A 20,452-nucleotide genomic window follows, 5' to 3' on the forward strand; every position below is an offset into this window, starting at 1 on the left:
CATTTTTGTGTATGTATTTATTTATTCATTCATTTATTCATTTATTCATTCATTCATTCATTCATTTATATTAATATAACTTAACAGTGTGTCTCATTATATTCGAATGAATATTTTAATGATTAAAAAAAAAAATATTGATTTTGAAACTTGACGTTTTTAATCCTTGTTCCTTTTTTATTATTTATACTTTCCATACTATTTGAAGAGTTGTATAATATATTATCTTCATGTTGATTATATATGTAATTATCGTTGTGAGATATATGCTTGTGTTTGTTATAATACTCTAGTATATTATTATAATTTTCAGAAGTGTTATTATTATAATATTTATTTTTGGATATCTTATTTGTTATATCATATGTTTGATGATTATGATTTGTATGTATATTATCTTTCTTTGAAAGTACCGAACATTTTTCTTCATTAAAAATATTGTTTTTATATTTGTTTGAAAAGTCAGATAATTTATATTTAACACAACTATTTGATGATAATACTTTATTTTTATTTGTTTGAGATAAGAGATTAATAAAATGATTTTTATGATAATTATTATTTTGTTTATTTTTGGTTGAGAAAGTATTAGAATATTTACACGTTAATATATTTTTTTGATTATTATATATAATATCGTTTTTTTCTTCTATCTTTTGATTATTACATGTGTTATTATGTTGTAATAATTTAGATGTAGTATTTACTAATTGAGTACCACATTTTTTATTTTTAATATAAGTAATTTTTTTTTTTTCTTCAATAATTTTAGGATGATTGAAATTTTCATTATTTATTTTAAATTTAATTCTTGTATTATTTCCTTTTTTGTCTGCATGAATTATAGATATAAAATTCTTTTTATTAATTTTTTTATAATTTTTAATGTGTACATTTTTTAATTTTTTAGTTTGTAACAATTTGATATTTTTATTTCGAGTATTGATTTTTAATTTAAATTCTCGTTGTTGTTTTATGTATTTTGTTTTATTTTTATTATCTTGTATGCTTTTATATTTCTTTTCAAAATCTTTAATTTTTTTAATATTTTCTTGAATTATTTTGTTATCCTTAATGGAATGAGATTTTTCATTGTTCGTTTTATTTTCGGTACATTTTACACTTTCATGATTTCCATGATCATCATCATTATAATTTTTATAAGTATTATCATTGTTATAATTTTTATAAGTATCATCATTATTATAATTTTTATAAGTATCATCATCATTATTATTATTATAACATTTATTGGTGTCCTCTATTTCGTTTTGGTCGCATATATTATGATTCCCCCTATTCAATTTATTACTTTTATACATTTTTTTATCTTTCAATTCATATGATTTTATTTGATTTTGTAAGTCCTCTATTTTTTTCTTGACTATATATTTTTTATTCTTTTGTGTCATAAAAATACAATTAATTTTGTGATTGCTTTTTTTAAAATCATTATTAGTTTCCTTCTTACCCATTTGTATTTGTTTTTCTTTATGGTTAGTTGGGTGATTTGTCAAGTTGTTCATCTGATTTTGAATATTATATTGACTGTGCTTACTATTGATTTGAATTGTTTTTCTTATATTTTTTAAAGTATCTAATGCATGTTTATAATTTATTATAACTTTATTATTTAGTTTGGAAAAAATATATGTATTATTATTTGTTATGATATTAGATAAAAGACATGAATTTTTTTTTTTAGGCATAAATATATTTTTAATATTTTTTAGTTTACATAATTTTTTTTTTTTTTTTTTTTTTTGAATATGTTTTATATTGTAATAATTTTGTTTCTGTAATATATTAGAATAATTATTTAGATTATTATATGATAATTTTTTTTTATTTTTATTATTTATTTGTTTCATATTAAAAAAATTCGAATTTGTTACTTGATACGTTTTTAATTTATTCATATGACAATTTTTATTTATATGTAAATTATTTAAAATAAGTTTTGGAGATTTAACAATTATATCATTTGTTGGTACAACACTCTTTTTAATAGATGTTAATATTTTATTTTTAATTTTATTACTTAGGAATATATTATATATAGATTGTTTTTTCTGAAATGTTTGTTTATGTAAACTATTACATATATTTCTTATACTTACATTACACAAAATATTACATTTTATTAATGATGAGAATAATAATAATTCATATGGACATGCAGAATTTATGAACAAATTTATTTTGTTCTTATTATATTTCTTTTGATATTTGGCAAAATTTGTAATTTCTATTAAATAAACTTCTAGTATTTTTTTAAAAATTAATAATTTGTTATGACGTATTTTTAAATGATCAATAAGTTTAGAATGTATATGAGAAAAGAGACATATTTGATTATGATGTGAAAATGTGTGAACATAAATTTTATCATTATGATTATTTTTAATAATAATAGTATTATTATCTTTCATTTTATTTATATCTTTCATTTTATTTATATCTTTCATTTTATTTATATCTTTCATTTTATTTATATCTTTCATTTTATTTATATCTTTCATTTTATTTATATCTTTCATTTTATTTATATCTTTCATTTCATTTATATCCTTCATTTTATTTATATCTTTCATTTTATTTATATCTTTCATTTTATTTATGTTTATGTTTTTTATTTTTTTGTAATAATGTTCTATATGTATAACACTCTTTATAATATATTTACAGAACCTTTTAACAAAAACAAGATAACTTTTGATAATCGCTTCATTACATTTTATATTTGAAGAAATGTTATAACTTTGATCATTTATATTTTTACAAATGTCACGATATATATTGGTAATTATTAAAAAAATATTCATTAATGTTTTTATAACTATATTATTATCTAAATCATTATTATTATTATTATTATTTATCATATTAGATAATTTACATTCTATCCGATAAATTATATATTCAAATTGTTCTAATTTTTTATTTATATGATTAATAAGTTTCTTTATTTGTAATATGATATTTTTAATATCTTTTAAAAATATGTATATTTTATTTTTAATTTTTAGAAGAGAAAATAGACAAAAGAATTTATCTAATGTAAAACATGAATCAATAAACTCAGTCATATTTTCTTTATTCATTATCATATCTTTACTTTCGTTTATATATTTTTTTATAATATGATCCTTCTTAATGATAACAGTGTATATTTTATCCTTTTTATTTAAATATTTTTCAAATAATTTACAATATTCTTGTAATATATTCTCTTCTATATAAAACTTACCAATTCTTATATTATTTTTATCATAAAAGTATACCAAAGGTACTTGATCTTTTTTCTTTCTTATTTTTATAACATCAACAATTTTTTTTTTATTTAAAAAAAATTTTAGTGGATTCACTTTATTATGATCATTACAACTATTTATATTATTATTATATTTAATATTTATATCTTTAATATTATCATTATTTATATATTCTATACTTTGCTTTATTTCAAAATTGGTTACTTCACTTCTCTTACATTCCTTTTGATTTCCCTTGTATGAATCTAAATCATTTTGATTTTGTTTAACAAATGAATTATTATCTATGTTCTTCTTTTTGTTTATACTTATCACATCACTTTCATTTATATCTTCCATATGTATATTTTTTAAATTATTATTTGTAACGTTTTTTATATGTGTATCTGTTGTGTTTGTGTGTTGTAAAATCTGATCAATTTTTTCTTTTCTTCTTTTTTTATTATTATAAATTTTATTTATATATGTAGTGAATTTACTATTAATTTGTGAATAAAGTTTATATGGTTTGATAGGAGCATTTTTATTTAATGTATATGTATTTGTATGAATAACATTATTGTAATTCTTTATTTTATATATTTCATTTATTATATTTATGAGTTTTTTTTTTAAATGAACCTTTCTATAAATAATATATACATGTTCTCTGGGATTATTTTTATCTCTCTTGATTTTTATGCTAAAGCGTCTACTTGTTTTATGTGTAATAAAATTATTATTTATATAATTATTATTATTATTATTATTAATATAAATATTTATATCATTATTTATATTATCATTAATATCATTATTTTTATAAACATTGATATCATTATTTTTATAAACATTGATATCATTATTTATGTTATCATTAATATCATTATATATATTATTATTTTTTATATGGTCTATAATTTTGTTATATTTAATTTGTTTGGATGAATTGCTTATTTGTTCTACATATATATTAACATCTTTGTTATCAATTTTATTATCTTCTTTTAATGTATATATATTGTTCGTATTATTTAATATGATATTACAACTGTTTAATATTGACTTTATATATTGAAAATCCAGGTCATAATTTTCCATAGATAAATTTTCAAGCATGCAATTTTCTAAATAATTTGTATTATCATCTAATATATTTAAATTAGAACAATTTTGTTTTTCATCTATATTGTTAGAGTTATTTTGATTTGTGTATTTTTCATATATTGTATTATTATTATTATTATTATGTATTTTATTATGTATTTTATTTTTGTATAATTTTCTTTTTTTTTTCTTCTTCCTTTCTTTCATAAATTGCGAAAGCGTAATTAAATTACAATTTCTTTGTTTTAACAATTTCATGTTTTTCTTATTTTTATATATTTTTATATATTTGTAGATTTTTCTAAGAATTTTTTTTTCCCTATAATATTGGGAATATGAGAAAAGTCTAGGGAAAATGAAAAGATAATTATTGTTACTCTTATGATACATTTCGTTATTCTTTTCATCATTCTTTTCATCATTCTTTTCATCATTCTTATTATCCTTTTCATGATTAATTTTATTTTTCTTCATTTCTTTTCTTTTATTTTCCTCCAGGGTATTACAATTTTCTATTTCCTTTTCGTAAATATTAATATAATCATTATTATTTTTATATCTTAAATCATTGTGATGATTTATTAGATTATCCTCTTCTTTTATATTATCATTACAAAAATCACCTGTCACGTTTTCCTTCTTTTCATTTATTTTATTAAGTATATCATTTGAACGATAAAAAAGATGTAAAGAGTTTTTATATTCATTTTTATAAAGGTGATCATAAATTCTTTTTTTTTTTTTTTTTTTTTTAATCTTTAATAGGGGAGAACAACATTTTTGTTTTTTTTTTGAAAAATACTTTTTATACAATAGAGTTATAAATAATTTGGATACATAAATCTCTTGATTATGATCTTGATAAATATGTTCATTGTTTTTTTCTAAATTATTGATACATGCTTTATTTATTATATTTATATCTTCTTTTTCCTTTTTTATATTTGAATTTTCAAATATATAATAATTTGGTGAACATTCAATCAACCATTTTTCTGTTGAATTTTCTTCGTGCTCTTCTTCAAAATGATCTACATTTTCTAGAGTATCAAACGTTTCAACTCGATCATCGTATAACCTTTTGGACATATTTTTAGGATTATAATTATTAATAGAATTATCCTTACTTTTTATATAATGATTTGCTAATTTATAAGAATACATGTCATCATTCAGACAACTTTTTTTGTTCTCTTCTTTTGTATAATTACTGTATATTTTTTGCAGGATAGACATTTAAAAAAAATTCATATTATATATATATATATTATATATATATATATATATATATATATATATATATAACATTTCTATTTTTTTGTTTTTTTGTTGAAAAAATAAAGAATTTCCATATTTACAATTTAGCATGTGTCAGTTTTAAAAATGCTTTAAATTGGAACAAACAAAAATAAAAAAAAAATATATATGTATATATATATATATATATATATATATATATATATATATATATATATATATGCCAATATATTTATATATCCATATATATATATAAAAAAAAACAAAAAACAAAAAACAAAAAAGAAACAAATATATTACAACAGTTTTGTAAATAACAAATATTATATGAAGATAATAAACCACTTAAACATATAAGAAATGAATTATATAATAATATAAATATAAAAAAATTAAATATATTTTTTTTATGTAGAACAAAAATATATTTTACTGCACAAAATTGCTAAAAATATACATATATATATATATATATATATTTTATTTTATCACAATTTTTAATATTATCGATTTATTAAAATTAGACAAATAAAATGTAAGGGATAAAAACAGTTGAATGTACAAAAAGAATGCTTTAATTTTTTGCAACATAAAAATTGAAAAAATACAACCAGAAAGGGGGATTATATATATATATATATATATATATATTTATTTATTTATTTATTATTTTTTTTTTTTTTCATAGGAGAAATACTATATTATATTAAAAAGAAGAATATTTTTTTCAATGTTATGAACTGAAAAATATCACTTTTTTTTTTTTTTTTTTTTTATTGAATTTTTTAACATTAAATATGACGATACGAAATATTTGATGGATAAAACATACTACAAGTTATAATAATATTAATATATAGAATATTATTTATACATTCAAATGTATACATTATTTATTTATATAAAGATCTATTTATTCTTCATATGTATTACAGTAATATATTTTCTAGTTTGGTAAAAATTAAAAAAATATGTACTTATGGGTAACATCATAAATAAATAAATAAATAAATATATATATATATATATATATATATATACAATATATAATGTATTAATATAAAGTTCATTTACATATTTATATTTAAATTTTGCATAAAAAGAACGAAAAAAAAAAATAAATAAAAAATAAAAAAATAAAAGACACATATAAAAAAACGGTATAAATAAAATAAATATATGTACATATATATAACCATTATAAAACAGATCATTAATTTAAAAAATTATAATTAATAAAATGAATATTTAATTTGGTAAATAATAAAATTTATTATTGTCGTATATTATAATATAATATAATATATTTTATATAGTGTACTTTAATTTTTTTTTTTTTTTTTTTTTTTTTTTTTTTTTCTGGAATTTATATTCTATCTTCACAGGGTGATATTATATATATATTTATTTATTTATTTATTTATAAATTTTTTTTTATTTAATATTGCACAGTCGCATAGTAAATGTATTTATTCGTTCACGTTTGTATTATAATCCCAACATATTCATATATAAATAATGCACATATAAAACTTTCATTTAATAAATTTTCTTAACATATTATTATTTAAAATTTTGGATTTTAAATCATAAAATTTGGTATCTACTCTTTCATTATTTTGTACTTCCTTTGGTAACTCTTCATTTTCTATATGTGTTTTGTTAATAACACTCATGGATGATAACCTTTCTTCCATCTCATAACTTGTTAGAGATAAGTCTTTAATAATATTATTATTATTATTATTATTATCATCATCATTATTATTATTATCATCATCATTATTATTATTATCATCATCATTATTATTATTATCATCATCATTATTATTATTATCATCATCATTATTATTATTACTATTATTATTATTACTATTATTATTATTACAATCATCACTATCTTCATTATGGATATTATTATTTTGAATTATTGTAGAACTATTACTATAGGTACTTAAATTATTATTAAAATCTTTTTTTATATAATCAATATTTTCAATATCATTATCTGTTAAAACACCACCATTATTAATACAATTATTAATATTATGATCAATTTTGTTTATGTATATATTATTTTTTTCATGATTATTTTCATCTTTTTCTTCTACATTATTATTTTGTAATCCATTTTTATTATCAATGTTATTATTTTCTATCGAGCTTTTATTACAACCTTCTTCATTCATTGAATCTTCGAAATTTGATACGTCACCAGGAGAATTTTTCAAATATTCATTATTAATTATATATTCTGTTTTATCCTCAAGGATCTTAATATTATATTCTTCATTTATATTCTTTTCAAAAATATTATCCTTTTTAATTATATTTGCAGTATTATTATATTCATTGGAAAGATTTTGTTCATTCCTCAATTTTTCATCCTCTATTTCTTTATTCTCCATATTTTCTTCTTCCAATTTTTCATCCTCTATTTGTTCATCCTCCAATTTTTCATCCTCTATTTGTTCATCCTCCAATTTTTCATCCTCTATTTGTTCATCCTCCAATTTTTCATCCTCTATTTGTTCATCCTCCAATTTTTCATTCTCTATTTGTTCATCCTCCAATTTTTCATTCTCTATTTGTTCATCCTCCAATTTTTCATCCTCTATTTGTTTATTCTCCATATTTTCTTCTTGCAATTTTTCATCTTCCAATTTTTCCTCTTCCAATTTTTCCTCTTCCAATTTTTCCTCTTCCAATTTTTCCTCTTCCAATTTTTCCTCTTCCACATTTTCATCTTCCACATTTTCATCTTCCAATTTTTCCTCCTCCAATTTTTCTTCTTCCAATTTTTCCTCCTCCAATTTTTCTTCTTCCAATTTTTCCTCCTCCAATTTTTCTTCTTCCAATTTTTCCTCTTCCAATTTTTCCTCCTCCAATTTTTCACCACCAACCTGATTAGTATCAACATCTACATCGTCAGCACGTGTTTTATAATGCAGATGTATATAAAACCTTTCAAAATATTCAACAGATGGAAAATAATATTTATGAGGTTTCACCTGTGTAGGTATAAAAAGAATTTTAAAAAGGGTATTTAATTTTTCGGTCATTTTTCCCAACTCATAAAATAAATATAAATATTTTGATAATTCATAAGATGGTATATTTCTCAATCTATTATATTCATCTTCTCTTTTTATAGAAAAGGCACGATATAATAATACATTAACATATTCACAATTATTAAAAATAAAATTATATGTTTTATTATCTATAAATATATCAAAATGTAGGAATATATTTGAATAAGCTTCTAATAAACGTTTTTGGAATCCAGGATTCAAAAAATAAATCATTACTTTATCTTTGCCTTTATAATTATTTAAAATATTAAAATTTTTTAGTAGGGAATCCAAATTACCTATTGCTAACTTATCAACTGAATCAATATATTCTCCTAATTTATCTAAATAATTTAATTTGACAATATTTATATTTAATATTTCTAAACGGGAAAAAATTCTTTTCCCTTTATAATCATTTTTTTTATTATTAAAATTAACATCACTTTCGTCATCATAACTATTTATGTTGTTATCATCATCATTTATATGATCTTGTTCACTTCTCATTTTATTTACACCACCACTATTATTTTGTTCATCGTTATTCATATTGTGTTTATCATTACTCACTTCATTTTCCGCATTCTCTTCTAACTCGTCATCTTCCTTTTCTTTTTTTATTCTTATAGGAACTACATTTTGATTTTGACTTTCATCCGTTTTATTATTTTGTGATTTATTTTTATTTGTGAGGAAATGTCCTAATTTAATATTACTTAAAATATTACGAGATTTGTTTTTTATTGAACTATATATACTAAAAACGGTTTTATTTTTCTTAATCTTATTATCATCATTAGTTTTACTATCATCGCTCTTATTATTATTATTATTATTATTATTATCATCATCATCATCACCTACTTTATCATCAATTAAATTTTTGTTTTTTAATTTTTTATTTTGATGATCTTCCTTATTTATTTCAAATAAAACTCTTTTTGGTGTTCTGGAATATTCAATAGAATCATTATGAAATGTACGTCTTTTTAAGTTTCGAAGATTTTCATAATTTTCTTTTTCACCAGAAATTTCTGGTATTTTTCTATTTAATAATATGGATGATGTATCTGTATATGAGTTACTTCTGATATGACCATTAGCGTTTTCATTTTCTTTTGAAATATTTAAATCTTTTGAATTATATGTACGATTTTCCTTTAAGGCACTTAACACATTTTCAAGAACATTGATATAATAATCACGTTTATCATTTTTCGTATCAAGAATATCTTTTATATTTATAGTCATACTATTTAAACCATCATATTTATTTATATTATTGTTGTGGTTTGTATGATTATTTTCATTTGTACTATCAGAAACGTTTTTGCTTTTGTTTTTGTTTTTATTTTTAATTTCATCCATATTATATAAATGTTGTGTTTTTTTCATTATATGTTTATTATTAAAACTTTCAGAAGAATAATTTTTTTTTGCGACATATATATTACTTTTCATATTATCAGATGAGAAAAATACCATTTCATCATTTTCCCCGTCTTTTTTTTTAAATTCTGAAAATTCATTAATATTATCCTTATTTAAGATATGTACATTTTGTTCTTGTGATTTGCTCTTTTCGTCATTTAATATTTTATAAATAATATCCGACTGGATAGAACTTCTAATAGTATTATTATTTTTATCTGTATTTTCTTCTTCTTCATCATCATCAATATCATCATCAACATGTGCATCATATTTTTGATTCTCCTTTGTTATTTGTGATTGCTTTCTTTTTAGTTCATCTCCTATTTTATTGAAATCGTTTTCTGATAAGTTGTCATGTATAAGGGATGGACGAGAGTTACTAGTTGAATTATTGTTATTATCATTAATATAATATTTTATATCGTTTATAGGTTCATTTGTATTACCGTTTTCATCATTATTTATTTTTTTGGAATATTTATTAGTTGTATTTTTACAATATCTATTTATTAATGTTTCATATACAGAATCATATTCTGATTCGGTTAATTTATTAATATAACTTTTCCTAATATTATTATTTCTATTATTACTACTATTATTATTACTACTATTATTATTACTACTATTGTTACCACTGTTGTTGTTATATATATAATCATTTATTTTTTTTGACACTAAATTTTTATTCCCTTTTTTGCTCTTTCCATATTTTTCACTAGCATATATGTTTTGTAATTCTTTCAAATTCAAAAAGTAATTATTACATTTTTGATTATTTATAAAATTCTTGTCTCCTATATTTTCTTCAGCATATTCGGAGATACCACGATTCACATAGGCACTATTATTACTATAACTTTTTTTATTGCAGAACAAATTTTTTACAATATTTTTTCCACTTTTTTGTTTAAATATTTTATCTTCATCAATAAAATCAGAAAGACTTTTATTATGTATCATATTTCTTATATTACTATTGCTATTATTATTAACATCATGATAGTCATAGTATTCATTATTACTATAATTTCCTAGTGATATATTATTATCATTAACTAATATTTTTCTTTTCTTAATATTATTTGTTTTCCTACCTTTCTTACAAATATTTTTATCATCATTATTTTTATTATTATCATCATTATTTTTATTATTATCATCATTATTATTATTATCATCATCATTATTATTATTATCATCATCATTATTATTATTATCATCATTATTTATATTATCATTATTTTTATTATTATCTTCATTATTTATATTATCATTATTTTTATTATTATCATTATTATTCGTAGTAGTATTCAATAAATAATCAGTTGCCATAATATTTTCATTACTTGGTAAGGCTAAATATTTTTGTACAAGTTTACTAACTTGATCTATTGTATTGGCACTATTTGTAAAATAAGAATCATTGAATTCAAAAGAATTATCATCTTCTGAACGTTTCTTATTATTAAAGTAATGATTATAATCATAATAATTATTATTATTATTATTAATACTATTTTTACTGTTTGTACTTTTTTTCTTTTCATGTTGTAATCTTTTTTTCCTCGTTTGGTCATTACCATTCTGTAAACAAAATTGTTTAAATTCCTCAAAATTATTTTCATTATTTGCATTTACTTGAGAAATATTAAATTTATTTGACATAGAATTAACAATTAATTTTTTCTTCATATTTTTTCTCAAATTACAAATTTGTTTTTTAAAACAGGTGTTATATGAAGGCAAAAACTTTGTTCCTTTATTTTTATTCAATACATTTCTCTTAATATTTTTTAAGTCCCCATTATTTTTTGCAATGTTTTTATTTTGTTCATCAATGTTTATATTACTATTATAATTAAACATATTACTATTGCTGTTACTATTATCATAACTATTAGAATTATGATCATCTGTTTTGTCTTTTTCATTTAAATAATTAAAAATATAATTCTCTCTATAATTATTGTCTTCAAAGGAGTCAAGCTTATTATTGATCCTATGATTATTATTATTATTATTATTACTATTATTATTATCATTATTATTATGATTATCATTATTATTATTACAATTATCACCATTATTATTATTATTATTATTATTATTATTATCACCATTACTATTATTATTATTATTATTATTATTATTATTATTATTATTATTATTATTATTATTATTATTATCATTATTATTATTATTATCATTATTATCATTATCATCATTATTTTTATTATCATCATTATTTTTATTATCATTATTATTTTTATTATCATCATTATTATTATCATCAGTACTATTATCATCATCATTATTATTATTACCATTTTTATCTAATAATAACTTATGATGCTCTTGTACATTATCTTCTTCATTATTTATTATGGATTCTTTTTGTAAAGGTTTTATTTTTTCCTTACGTGTTATATAATAATCATTTGTCGATGTTCGATCTGTACTATACAAAAAGGAAGTATCATTTTGTGAGCTTTCATCCTTTTCTTTATTAAAATCATTTATAATATTTTCATTATTTTTATTAGAATTTTTTACTGTATTAACAAAAGTATGTGGCTTTTGGCATTTTTTTGATTTTTCATTATTATTAAGACATAAATTAGAAGGTTGTGATAAACCCAGGTTCATTTTTAATAAGGATTCATCATCAAATATGTTCTTATTATTTATATTATTATTTAATAAACTTTCTAAATATTTGTTTCTTAATTTTTTTATACTTTTAGATAAAAATAAATTATTATAATGTATATCATTTGCAATTCGGCTGTCTTTTTTTATTAAATCATCGGAGTCATATAAAAATAACAGATTATTTTTTTCTTCGTCATTTAAATGATGAAGATCGTTAAGATGAACTGAATTATTATTACCATCGTAAGATAAATCTGTTGAATACTTACAATGGTTATAATTGTTATTATAATTTCTTTTATTATAAATGTTATTATTATAAATATTATTATTATTATTATTATTATTATTATCGTCATTATTTATCCTGTTTGTCAAAGATAATATGCTTTTTATATTTCCAGTTTTTTTTTTACCAATATAAGTAACATCCATTTTATGAGAATTTTCATATAGATATGAATTAATTTCATTTGATAATCTAGAATTTGATGACATATTAAATAAGCTGAAGTTTCTATTTCTTAATTTATTTTTTTCTTTTTTCATATTTTCTGCTTCTAATTCTCTCATAATATTTATAATTTCTTCATCATCATCATCAATATCATTTGGCTTTATTTCAATAAATCCCATTTTGTTTTTGTTTGGATTTAATACATCTGTGTTTTGTACTAATCGTGTTTGTTCATAAACTTTATTATTATATTGTTCAACATTTTGTTGAGAATTATTTTCCATATTATTTATTATATTTCCTTCTATATATCTATTAATATTATCACCCACAACAGTTTCTTCTATATTTTCCCCTTCATTATCATTTTTTTCATTTTTATTTTTATTACAATTATCTATTTCTTCTGTTAATTGTAAAGCAACTTTTCTTGCTTGCCCTTTTAAATTTGGACTTAAGTTTTCAAAAGGTTCCCATGTATTTTCATCACTATCATAATTCTTCCATTTTATATAAAATTCAAAATCATCTAAATTTTCATCTTTTCTATTCTTTTTCCTTTTACAATTCAGTTTATATCTAGCCATTATTATTTTCTCTACCTCAAAAACTTCATTGAAATCAGGTTCACCAACAATTCTAAAATTATCTTCAAAATTAAAATCCTCATTTATTTCATCTTTAAATCTTTTTCTTTTTCGTGATTTATGAGAATTTCCCTTTCCTCTTTTCAGTACCATACTTTATATAAAGATCAAAAAATAAATAATTATAAATAATATATTCCTACTAAATATTACTACTTATATATATATATATATATATATATATGTATGTACATAATATTTTTTTTATAACCCTTAATTTTTATTAATCTAAAAATTTTTAATAGCTTATATATAAATAATATAAATATATATATATATATATATTATGTCTTATATTTTATATATATTTTACGTCAAAAAAAAAAAAAAAAAAAATTAAATACTTATTAAAATATAACGGGTTGGGGAATATATAAAATAAATTGATTAATACACATTTTTTAATATAAATATATAAACTTGGATGATTTTTATTTTACTTTAAAATATAAGCCACTACACACATATATAAATGTATATATAAATATAAATATATATATAAATATAAATATAAATATATATATATATATATATATATATAAATGCAATATCATGTGCGGTTGTAAAAATAAGTGTGTCTCCTTTTTATCTTTTATATAATAATTATACATGTACACATTATTTGGATAAATAAATAAATATAATCTTTAGAACACTTTAATTATTACATATTCTCATCGTATAAAAAAAGATGAAACAATCAAATAAAATAAGAATATAAAATAAAAATAAAAGTAGAAAAAATAGAGCAAAAAAAAAAAAAAAAAAAAATAAAATAAAATAAAATAAAAATTAATTTTATATGATAAATTGTAGAACATAAAACAAATAACAAATCATAATATGAAAAAAAAAAAAAATATATATTGTTATTATTTTTTTTTTTTCATTAATATTTTAAATATTTTATAAACACAAATATATCACATATATATATATATATATATATATATATATATATATATATATATATCTTATGTGTATGCTTAAATATGCACATATACTTAATTCTATTATATCAAAAATATATAATACTTCTATTTAAAAATGTATACATGTATAAAACGCATATCATATAACTAATATGAATATTCTTATTTATTCTTTATATACCTTATTTTTATTGAAATATATATTATTTTTAAGAACAATTTTGTTCTAAGTTATAATAACATATTTTTATTAAAAAAAAAGAAAAAAGAAAAAGAAGATAAATGATGTGTCCATAAACAAATAAAGAAATGTATATAGTATATATAGAATGAATATATTAAAAATATGTTTAAATGTGCGTTTATAAAAAAAAAATTAAATAAAAATTTATTGATAATAATATTTAATTCTTTTCTATTATATAGACAAATTTTTGAACATTATATATATAATAAATTATATATATTCAAATAAATATAATAATGTAGATATAATACGTGTGTATTTTTTAATATACTGTTTACATATATAATATTAAAATATGAAATAGACATATACCATTTAAGAAAAAAAAAACAAAGGAAGAAAATATATACATATATATATATATATATATATATATATATATATATATATATATATATATATAGACATTATAGAATGATAAAAATAAAATATTCAGCTACATAAATATACATATATACATATAATATAATTATTATTTCTATGAATTAATATGCATGTAACGTATTTATACTTTGTTATCTTTTTATATAATTAATAAAACATTAAGATTATGTTGGTGTCTTAAAAACTAAATACCCATAAACATTAATGTATACTATATTATATATATGTAGTGTATGATGTGTGATATATATTAATTAACAATAATTTTATACATAAAACACATTATTTTCTATTGCACAATAAATTTCTTTTAATAATATAACTTTCTTTTTTCTAATTTAGGTGTCATCATTAAAAATATTATAATTTATAATATAAACAAAAAAAAAAAAAAAGAAAAAAGAAAAAAGAAATAATAAATTAAATAATGTGAAAATTAAAATTAGAAATATAAACATTTAACATATAGATATTAATACATACATATATACATATTCTTAAATATTTTTAACCATCTTGGAAAGAAAAAAAAAAAAAAAAATTAGTAAATGAAATTAATAAACTAATAAAATCATGCTTTTTTTTTAATTTCTTTTAATTATAGATTTTATTACAAAAATAATAAATATATATATTTATTTTAGTATATAAGTATAAAACCCTTATATTTATATCATGGTACTTTTTTTTTTTTTTTTTTTTTTTTAATATATATTTTATTATATATAATATATTACAATATATATATATATTATAATATATAAAATCTAATTCATAAAATATAGAAAAAAAAAACATATGGATAATTTATATTTTAATTAAAAAAAAATAAAAAAAAAAAAAAAAAAAAAAAAAATTAATATAAAATTATAATATTACAAATAATACTATATAAAATATAATAAAATATATAAAATCTTTTATTCTACAAATTTTTAAAAAGATCTAAAAATATATTATATATATAATATATAGTAGTAGTTTATTTACTGATGTATAGGTTTTTCCTATATTTTTCTCATATAAATATATCGTTATTTATTGCATCTTAATGTGGGTTGACCATATCTACTATATGCATGTTTATACAAAAAATAGTTAAAATTATTAAGAAAAAAATTATTATATATATTATATATATATATATATTGTTATATGTATATAATTATATATATATATATTATATATATTTTTTTGTTAATATGCATAAAATATATATATTATATATAATAGTATTTTATTTATGGTCTTTTATATATATATATATATATATATATATATATATATTGTTATATGTATATAATTATATATATATATATTATATATATTTTTTTGTTAATATGCATAAAATATATATATTATATATAATAGTATTTTATTTATGGTCTTTTATATATATATATATATATATATTATGATGCAATTATATATATAAATCCATATTTTTAATATATTATATATAAAATTTTATATATAAATATATAATATAAGGAAAAATTGTCCCATTTCAAAAATATATATATATAATATGTATATTATTATATTATATATAATACAAAAGAGTATATAACAAAATTATATATATAAATAATTAAGTGAATTTATGTATGTATGTAAATTTTATGATTGCTATTAAAAGAAAAATATTATTATATTTATTAAGTTCATAATAAAATTATCGCCACATAATAGATTATTTGAAATAAAAAAAAAAAAATGGTATATACATATAAAAAATTATATAATAATGATAATAAGATATATATATTTATAATGAAATGATTAAATATATGGATGAATAAAATAAAAAAAAGAAAAAACAAAACTTATAAAATATATGTAAAATATTATGTTCAATATAAAATAAACATTTAATTTATAATAAAAAAGATAATATAAAGTAAAAATAAAGTAAAAATAAAATAAAATAAAATAATAAGGTTAACTTTAAAGAAAAACAGAATATTTCATAATTACATAACACTACAAAAATGAATATTTAATGTATACCTTATGTATATTTTATTTTTTTTAACAAAAGATTGTTTTATTTTTTTTTAAATATAAAACATAACGGCATATTATATATATATAATATATATAATATATACTATATGTACATATCTTTTCCTCTTTTATTTTTTTTTTTTTTTTTATGAATATTTTTGGTTTAAAATGAAATATGAAAAAAAATATTGGAATGATAAAGGGAAAAAGAGAAATGAGAAACAATTAAATGATGAGAATTATAGAAATAATAAAAAATATCAAAATGATAGTGGTTATAATAAATTGAATAATAATAATAATAAAATGCAAGGAGAAAAAGGAAATTATAATAATACACCCTTTTTAGGAAATATTAAAAATAAAAAATATAATTATGAATCAAATACAATTGGTTTTGATAAAAGGAATAACAACCATGAATACATTCCATCGTTTAATAAAAAAAGTGGAATGCATCAAAAATCAAAAAATTCGAATTTATATTATCAAGATAAATATGGTAGAGAAAATAAAGAGAAATCACCTAGATATAATTATCATCGTAATAAATATAATAAGAATTATCTTGATGGTGATCATATAAATAATAATAATGAAAATTACAAAAGTGAATATTATAATAATTATATGGATGATGGTAATAATTTTAATTATATGGATGATAATAATAATAATTATAATTATATGGATGATGATAATAATAATAATTATAATTATATGGATGATGATAATAATAATAATTATAATTATATGGATGATAATAGTAATAATTATAATGAAAATATTAATTATAATAATAATATGAATGATCAGGGAAAAAGCATCCCTGATATTAGACAAGAAGATATCAATATAGAATTAAATAAGTTACATAGAGATCTTCACAATTTATTATTTACATCACCAAAAAATAATAATATAAATAATACAAATGAAAATAACAATTTAAATTTAGGAGACCCTATGTTCTTACATAATATTATGACTAAAAGTAGTCAAGACAATTTCGATGAAATGGAACCTCTAACAAATTTTAATGATTCTCAGAATGATTTCGACAAAAATTTTGGGAATTTTTTTAATTCTTATGATATGAATGTTAAATATAAGGAAAAAAATATAAGAGCAGTAGAAAATTACGAGAAGGATAAAAATGAAGTGAATGATTATGGTAAAAATTATAACTATAATGTAAATAATCAAAATGATCAAAATTATGAATACGATAATGATAATAAAAATAGATATCATAATTTAAATAATAAGGGAAATTTTATTAAAGGTAATACTACTACTAATAATAGTGATGTATTAAGTCAATTGTCAATATTAAGAAATATTCCTTTTAATAATTCTATTGAAGAGGAAGAAAATGATAAAACGAGCAAAAATGAGAAAACAGCTATGATATTAAATGATTTAAAAAAATGTCTTAATAAAAATGAATCGAATATATATGAAAATACTGACAATACATTAAGTGGTATATCAAATGAAGGTGAAGAATATATATATGAAAATCATATGCTGAAAAATCACTATGTAGACAAATCACATAAAAATCACAATAATAATAATGATAATAATAATTATAATAATAATAATAATTTTCATATGTATCAAGAAAAAAATGACAATATAGTAAAATACACAAATGGTATGTATAACTATTTGAAAAATGATAATAAATCTATAGAAGAATCCTCCATATCTAATGGAAGCAGTGTAGAAGATACAAATGAAAATAAAACCAAAAAAGAAGAAGAATATACCTACAATGATATGTTATTTCCAAAATCTAAAATTGAAGAATCCTTAAGAGTATTAAATACATTACAAGTAGATATAGAAAGAGTTTGTTGTTACATAAAACATTTTATAGAACCACCTGAACCCTTATTTGAAGTTATGGTAAATGTATTTGTGGATAAAAAAGTTAGCATAAATTCCAAAATGGCTATATTTTATGTATATAATCATTTAATTCAAGAATTAAGAAATAATTTAAAAAATGATTTGATAAAATTTAATTCGATAGCAGATAAAGGATTACATATATTTGTAATTCCTGTATTGAGACATATATTAGAAGAACGAGGTTATGAAGAAATGATAAATAAATTTTTTAGGTGTATAGGTATTTGGAATGATCGAAATGTATATAGTAAAATTGTATGTGATCAATTAAAATCTTTACAAAAAAATCCAAATAAAAAAATGGACTTTTCTATGAAACATCCAGGATATCAAGCACATAGTTTATTATCTAATGAGTTGTCAAAATTTTTACCAATAAATTTTATATTAAAAATGCCGAGTACAAATAATGAACACAAAAAAGCTTTACAACATAAAATATTAAGTGCCTTATTTAATAATATATCAAAAGAAACCTTAAAAGAATTTCAAACTGACGATATAGAAGAAGCATCCAAACTTTCCGATAAAGTTATGAGAATGTTTGGACAAGAATTAGTATTAATTAATTCACAAATACTTGAATTATCTTCATTGATAACAGACAATAATAATCACTTGGTAAAGATACAAAATGCCTTGGAAAAGTTAAATGAATAAATCCACTTTTTTATGTTATACAATATAAATTAAATTTTTTTTTTATACGTGATTTAATATATATTATTTATTTATTCATATGTGATTTAATTTGATATATATATATATATATATATAATCTATATATATATATATATTTTTTTTTTAATATTATTTTCCCATTTTAGCTAGCTGCCTTATTTTATATTATAATACCAGGCACATATAATAATACATTTATGTATAATAAATATGTGTTGGAATTTATTTATATTATTGTTTTGGTTTAATTTATTATTATTTTTTTTAAGTTGATATATAAATATATATATATATATATATATATATATATATATATAATATGTCTATAATTTGAAAATTAATTTTTTCTTAATTTTTATAATTTTTTCTTATTTTTTATAATCTATTATAATT

General features: G+C 17.7%; 3 protein-coding genes across 3 annotated transcripts; 1 reads left to right on the top strand and 2 right to left on the bottom strand.

The window, feature by feature from the left end:
• Positions 1-122: 122 nt before the first annotated feature.
• Positions 123-5,597, bottom strand: PF3D7_1140600 (conserved Plasmodium protein, unknown function; the record flags this gene model as incomplete). Its single annotated transcript, XM_001348051.1, has 1 exon — positions 123-5,597. One exon carries the CDS (start codon positions 5,595-5,597, stop codon positions 123-125), a length of 5,475 nt encoding a protein of 1,824 aa, XP_001348087.1.
• A 1,556-nt stretch (positions 5,598-7,153) lies between these two features.
• Positions 7,154-13,981, bottom strand: PF3D7_1140700 (conserved Plasmodium protein, unknown function; the record flags this gene model as incomplete). Its single annotated transcript, XM_001348052.1, has 1 exon — positions 7,154-13,981. The coding sequence occupies one exon, from the start codon at positions 13,979-13,981 to the stop codon at positions 7,154-7,156; it is 6,828 nt and encodes a 2,275-aa protein (XP_001348088.1).
• Positions 13,982-17,626: 3,645 nt separating this feature from the next.
• Positions 17,627-20,038, top strand: PF3D7_1140800 (conserved Plasmodium protein, unknown function; the record flags this gene model as incomplete). Its single annotated transcript, XM_001348053.2, has 1 exon — positions 17,627-20,038. One exon carries the CDS (start codon positions 17,627-17,629, stop codon positions 20,036-20,038), a length of 2,412 nt encoding a protein of 803 aa, XP_001348089.2.
• Between the last annotated feature and the right edge of the window lie 414 nt (positions 20,039-20,452).

The sequence above is a fragment of the Plasmodium falciparum genome, assembly GCF_000002765.6.
Source record: "Plasmodium falciparum 3D7 genome assembly, chromosome: 11".
Taxonomy (NCBI): domain Eukaryota; phylum Apicomplexa; class Aconoidasida; order Haemosporida; family Plasmodiidae; genus Plasmodium; species Plasmodium falciparum.